At 36.0% G+C, this 5794-nt stretch overlaps 3 protein-coding genes across 3 annotated transcripts in view; 2 read left to right on the top strand and 1 right to left on the bottom strand.

Annotated features, from left to right (window-relative positions):
- The window catches only part of LOC118733768 (WW domain-containing adapter protein with coiled-coil homolog), a 199080-nt gene that overhangs the window by 38311 nt on the left and 154975 nt on the right, over nucleotides 1–5794 (top strand). The gene's annotated exons all lie outside the window — the stretch shown is intronic.
- LOC118733775 lies at nucleotides 7–1787 on the top strand. Its single transcript, XM_036463329.1, has 3 exons — nucleotides 7–513; nucleotides 579–665; nucleotides 727–1787. Exons 1-3 carry the CDS (start codon nucleotides 149–151, stop codon nucleotides 1721–1723), a joined length of 1449 nt encoding a protein of 482 aa, XP_036319222.1. The 5' UTR covers nucleotides 7–148; the 3' UTR covers nucleotides 1724–1787.
- Nucleotides 3282–5794, bottom strand: part of LOC118733767 — an 8106-nt gene continuing 5593 nt past the window's right edge. Inside the window, exons 4-6 of the mRNA XM_036463308.1 lie at nucleotides 4624–4982; nucleotides 4371–4560; nucleotides 3282–3666 (exon numbers count right to left, since the gene is read on the bottom strand). Coding sequence (XP_036319201.1) covers nucleotides 3503–3666; nucleotides 4371–4560; nucleotides 4624–4982 — 713 coding nt within the window. The 3' untranslated portion in view covers nucleotides 3282–3502. The remainder of the gene's footprint in view (nucleotides 3667–4370; nucleotides 4561–4623; nucleotides 4983–5794) is intronic.

Raw genomic sequence — 5794 nt, 5'->3', positions numbered from 1 at the left:
AACTGTGAAAATCTCCAAACATCAATGCAATTCTCCTTAGACTTTAATGTCAGAAATAATTTAAATTGTTTGGAATTTTAAAAAATGCACGCACGTAAAAACTTCTGTTGGCAAAAAATTATTTTTTCACACATACATCCTGCATAAAATGACTTGCACAAAAATCAGACGCGAGCTCAAGTGTAAATTTCCACCATGTCCATGTGAAAAGTGCTCGAAATTTCGCGGTGATAATGGCATCGGTCCAAGTTCGACAAACAGTTGTTCTGATATTCCACCAGAGCGGCCAATTCCGAAATATAAATTTCAGTGCAAATGCCCTTTTGAACCGGAAATAATTGGCCCAAAATACGAAATAAAATGTCCACCACCGCCGCCGATACGGACGCAGTTCAGACGAAGCAGCGATTCCAAAGGAAATTGCCCGGAAGATGATTGTAATACGGGCAAAGGTTGTTGCAATACCGGACGCAATTTTCTAACTTTCATGATAAACATGATCGGTTTTGTTGCGTAAGCTTGGCTTTACATGCCTACATATGTACATAAGTGACGGTGCATATTGTTATCCTTTGCAGATTGGTAATTATATGGGCTATTGCATTTTGGCTTTGCGTGTTTCAATGGACAGTTATCTTAAGCTTCAAAGTTTATAATTCGAACAGGTATTTATGAATACATATGTATAACCTTGGAAAAGATTTAGCTAAACTTTGCAATTTTTAGGACCACACAAGTCGCAGTTGCGAGTGTAATTATTTTACTATTCCTACTGATTCTGTATTCTGCCACATTGAGAGCAATTAGAAGGGCTTTTTCTAAGCCAAAAGTAGGCAGGCTGCCACCCGCACGTGCACCTTCTCCGTCTCCGCAAAAATCACCAAAAAAAGAAGAAACTTCCAGTATGTTTTCTTGGAGCTGGAGTCGAACGAAAGAAAGCACAAAACCTCATACATCCTGGTTGCCTTCGTTTAGACGGGATACTGTACAAAAAAACGATCAAATGTCTTCCTCTTGGATGTCTTTTTTTACTTGGGGTCGATCGAAAAAAACAGAGGCGAAGCCAGAAACATACTCCTCTTGGATGCCTTCATTCAGATGGACACAATCCAAGCCGAAAGAATTTAAGAAGCCTGAGGCGCGCTCTTCTTGGATGTCTTTAATTAAATGGCATCAGAAAGAGATTGAGCCGCCAACAAAACAGTCCTCTTGGGTGACTTCATTTAGATGGACACAATCCGAGCAGAAACAAGTTCAGAAGCCTGAGGCACTCTCTTCTTGGATTTCTTTGATTAAATGGCATCAGAAAGAAATTGAGCCACCACCAAAACAGTCCTCTTGGCTGACTTCATTTTCATGGTTTCATTCAACGACGAAAGCAACTGACAATTTATTCAGGAAACCTGAAACTCATACCATTTGGTCACCCTGGACATTTGATTGGGGCCATTGTGCGGCGGGAGATATTGGAGACTCGTGCAGGAAAGATAGTTCCTCCTCATGGATGCCATCGTCTATGTGGGGTCAGTCAGCGGCTAGTAAAACAGCTTGCAACAGATCGTCTGACGAAATGAAAAAACAAAAAGTTACTGTTACCATAACCGATGAAGAGGCACGCCAAATTTTCAAACAGTCGAAACTGTATGCGATACCAACAGAAATGAAACAACCGCCGGCCTTGATAATCTATTTAAGAGATTTGATACAAAGGAACACTGATTAATTTGTTAGTCTCAGGAAAAAATTTTAAATAAAATGTGTGCAACTTATCAAAATTCTTAAGTTAAATAAATGTGTAAATTTGTATTGTGCAAAATTATTTAATATGAAAAAAATTTGCTTTAAAGCCGCATTTTTCACTTTAATGAAATAAGCAAGGCGAATTAATATAAGGTGATAGCCAAAATATTTCGGAAAAGCGAGCTGGATCGATTTGAAAATACCTCCAAAAATGGAGTTTTTTTTTATTAATAAAAGGTGCATTCCCGTATTCCTCGGACTCGGGCTAGTAAAACTGTCAAAAAATAAAAATTCTCTCAGAGCGAGAGAGTAACATTGAAAAGTACGGGATCGCTTTCTAGTAACATATGGTAACTTCTGTCAACTTCAACATAACCTCCAAATTTAGGTTGTAAATTTTTGCTTATTTTGTATGTAAACATACTCAGCTCACACATGTAAATAACCAAAAATACTTTCGAATTCATTAGAATCCACATAAACAAGTAATTAAATACTTTTCAACAAGAATTAGCAGAGTGCACTTTTCTTTTGTTTACAATTTGGTTGCCAAACACACTACAGCTGATCGTTTGACACATTTACCAGAATTTACCAGCAAAAAATTCTCGGACTAAAACTGGTAGCTTCTGACAGAGAGAGAACCGTATTTACTCTCTTTTTTGTCCTCTCAATAGTCAGAGAACCGAGTACGGGATCGATTTCCAGTAAAATCTGACTGATTCTGACTATTTCTGACTAGTCCGGACTCGTACGGGATCGCAACTAAAGATAGTTTCTTTAAGATTTTTTTTTTTAAATCGCCTCAAATGACAAAACGGTTTAAGCTTAAAAAATTTGCATTAAAAAAAAATTGAACGGAATCGTAATAACGAGATTTTCGATGCTGTTTTTTTAACTTTTTTCAAAGATTGGTATAAGAAAAACTTGAATAACTTAACCTAAACTCTTCCGATTTAGACTTAATAGGTGTAATTGGAAAGGTATTTTCCCACCCTTTTTTATTTATTTGCTAATAATCTGATTCAAAGGATGAAAGAGATAGGTAGGATGAACGCACTTCATTCAAAGTTGAATAAAAAAGGGACATGAATGATTTTTTTTTGCACAGAAATAAAAAGAGTGGGAAAAGACCTTCTACTGAGAAACCACAACTCTAAATCAGAATAGTTTTGGCTGCGTTATTCAAGTTTTTCGTAAATCAGTCTTTGAAAAAAGTAAAAAAAACAGCATTAAAAATCTCATTATTACGATTCCGTTAAAAAGATTTATAAATATTTGTATGCAGTTTTTTTAAGCCTAATCTGTTTTGTCATCTAAAGAGACTTTTTTCAAAAAGTTCTTTAAGAAACTATTTTTATTCAAAAAAATCCATTTTTGGGGGTATTTTCAAATCGGTCCAGCTCACATAAATCTTAATATTTTTCCGAAATATTTTGGTGGACGTCTTAAAATATAATAAATCTTGTAATCCCGGCGGAAAAGCCGCAACTCTTTTGGTGATGCAGTCTAATGTCCATATGTATAATTAGATAGTCTTGTCCATTCAATCAATTTCTGAACTTTATTTCGGCTAATTTTCGCCACTTATGATTAGCTGCTGGCCCATAGTGCACTGTTTCTTTGTACTAACTTAACACACAGTTTTAATTGTTTTACTAAATCTATTTAATAAATACTGGGTAATATTTACAATTTAAATAAATACTATACACAGTCCTTAATCGATCGCGATTCGTTAGGAAGCTAAATAATTTACTTATCAAATATAATCGATCATAGCCGTTACTATTTCAAAAGCGTCACGTGCCGTTGGCTCTATAGATGCGCTGGGCAGCAAGTAACCGTGCACTCCATTGTCAGCCAGTTGAATGGTGAAGCTGAAGGGTATACCAACTTCATAGGCGGCAAAGGCATCGGAACAACCTGTTTTCAAAGTAGCGTAAAGTCAAGAGAATTGATGAAGTAATGCAAAAAACATTTCCTGTTGACATACATACATGCATAGATAAATCCTGCATGCATATTAGGGTGGGCCAGAAATACATGCGGGGGAAAAAGTTTGAAATGACAAGCCCTCGCCCGCTAGGATTTTGCTATATGGAATAACATCCGTATTTTTTTGTAAAAAAAATATATATTATAAAATGCCTCAAACCCTATGAAGTTTGGGAAAATGCTTTTTCGGTATAGAATTCTGTTTACGAGACTGCCAGTAACAAAACCCAGTTGTTTGTTTAACCATATTTATAGTACTAAATATTTTTATATATAACTCCCCTAAAAACCACAAAAAGTGAAAGGGGGGAACCATAAAAAATCCCTTGTATACAAAAATGGTAAAATAAACAATTGGGTATTATTATTGAAAATCTCATGAAGACACAGAGTTTTCGATTGAAAAATATTGTCAAATCTATGCCATTTTTACGAAAAAATGTTTTTCATTATTTTATTTGTAGAACTTGGAGCGCTTTGAGACATTTTCTTTAACAAAAAAATACGGGTATTTTTTATTCCATTTAGATAAATCATACGGGATGTGAGCTTAACATTTAAAATTTTTTTTGGTCCACCCTAATGCAAACACAGATGTGCATATAAAATGTATTATATGTATAGTTATTTACCAGAGCGATTTTCCACCAGATCACTAGTTGAGTCAATTTTATAGCGTGATTTGCTACCTCGCTTACGCAAGCCATCCGTTCCCACCATTGCCACATCGAGAAAGTCATCAATGCGTTCGGCGTTGAATGAAGTGTTCGCTTTCAAGGGATATGAAATAATTTGCCCATATTGTTGCAATGAAATGTAGAGCTAAGCAAAGTAAAAAAATTTAATTTTTAAGAATTTTCAATTCCTTTTTGCGATAAGACTTACCTTAATCTGCTTACGATAATCAATGAGAAATTCGGATAGCGCCTTAGATTCGGGTTCCGAAAACGGTCCTGGTCCGGCATACAATTCATTACAGGGCGATTTCGAGCTACCCCGCTTGCCCCACTGATAGTGCCAATTACGATCCAAATCCACGCCATAGCAAACGCGTGTTGCTATTTTCTTTTGCTGCAGCCATGTCATTGCTGAATCGATGATTCCATTGCGTCGAGAGATATGTCTTGAGCGCGTTTTTCGCCAGAAACGATCATACTTGTGACTATAAACGTAGCCGTCCGGATTGAGAATGGGCATAAAATACCAGGTAGTATTTTTTATGTATTCATTGTCTATGGTTGTCTCTGTGGGGTAAAGGAATGTGTGAAAAATAATAATAAAATAATAATTTATATTTAAGATTGCAGTACTCTTCCTAAATTCGCCTTGGTTGAACAACTTTCATCACAGAACCAATGGATCTACCAAGGCGAATCTATACAAGGTGGTGTTATCGGATCCGCTGATTTCACGGCGAATTTGTAACTTTTGTCAAAATGATGTGTTTGTTGTAATTTTGCTTTGTACTGATTGTTAATGTGCGTATAATTTGTTGTTGTAATTTTTATTTTTGTTCTGTCAACACCACTTGGCATAAAATCGTCTTGGGATTTACGATGAACTGCGATGTGAAGCCAGCAGAACATACTGAGAAACTCGAGTCTCTCGATAATACTTATTGAAAAGTTTTCGATTTAACGCGAATTGGAAAGCTCCTCTCTAAGGCATGGAGTAGATTCTGCGCTGGGAAAGTGAATTGATTCCATGCTCACATGGAATTCGCTTACATGGATTTCGTGATAAGGCCGATTAAATTATCGAAAAAGGTGAGATTTCTGGAATTGAGCCTGCACTGTAAACATATCTTTGCAGCTGATTTTAAATAAGAGTTAAGAGTGATAAACATTTTCCAGCTCAATACCTTTCACAGTTAAGAGTTAACTCGGCTGTTAATTGTAGATATTCAGTACAAAAATTTTAAGTTAAAATTACCCTAAATTGGTTCAGCTTGTCAAAAGAAAGAAATAATTCCCGCGGCTGTTATCTCCGCTCCATGTTGGCAGTCAGGGTCACATCGTTTTCACACAATTTTTGCATTTTCATTGGACCTTTTTTT

The sequence above is a fragment of the Rhagoletis pomonella genome, unplaced genomic scaffold (assembly GCF_013731165.1).
Source record: "Rhagoletis pomonella isolate Grant_MI unplaced genomic scaffold, Rhpom_1.0 Rhpom_scaffold_00002, whole genome shotgun sequence".
Classification (NCBI taxonomy): domain Eukaryota; kingdom Metazoa; phylum Arthropoda; class Insecta; order Diptera; family Tephritidae; genus Rhagoletis; species Rhagoletis pomonella.
The sequence above is the reverse complement of the archived record's forward strand: the minus strand, read 5'-3'. Positions and strand labels throughout refer to the sequence as shown.

Bases quoted from the DNA above. Each gene is read 5' to 3' on its own strand.
- LOC118733775 (XM_036463329.1), top strand. From the start codon at position 149: ATGACTTGCACAAAAATCAGACGCGAGCTCAAGTGTAAATTTCCACCA. The intron at 514-578 runs GTAAGCTTGGCT...TATCCTTTGCAG, and splicing joins AACATGATCGGTTTTGTTGC to ATTGGTAATTATATGGGCTA. The intron at 666-726 runs GTATTTATGAAT...TGCAATTTTTAG, and splicing joins AAAGTTTATAATTCGAACAG to GACCACACAAGTCGCAGTTG.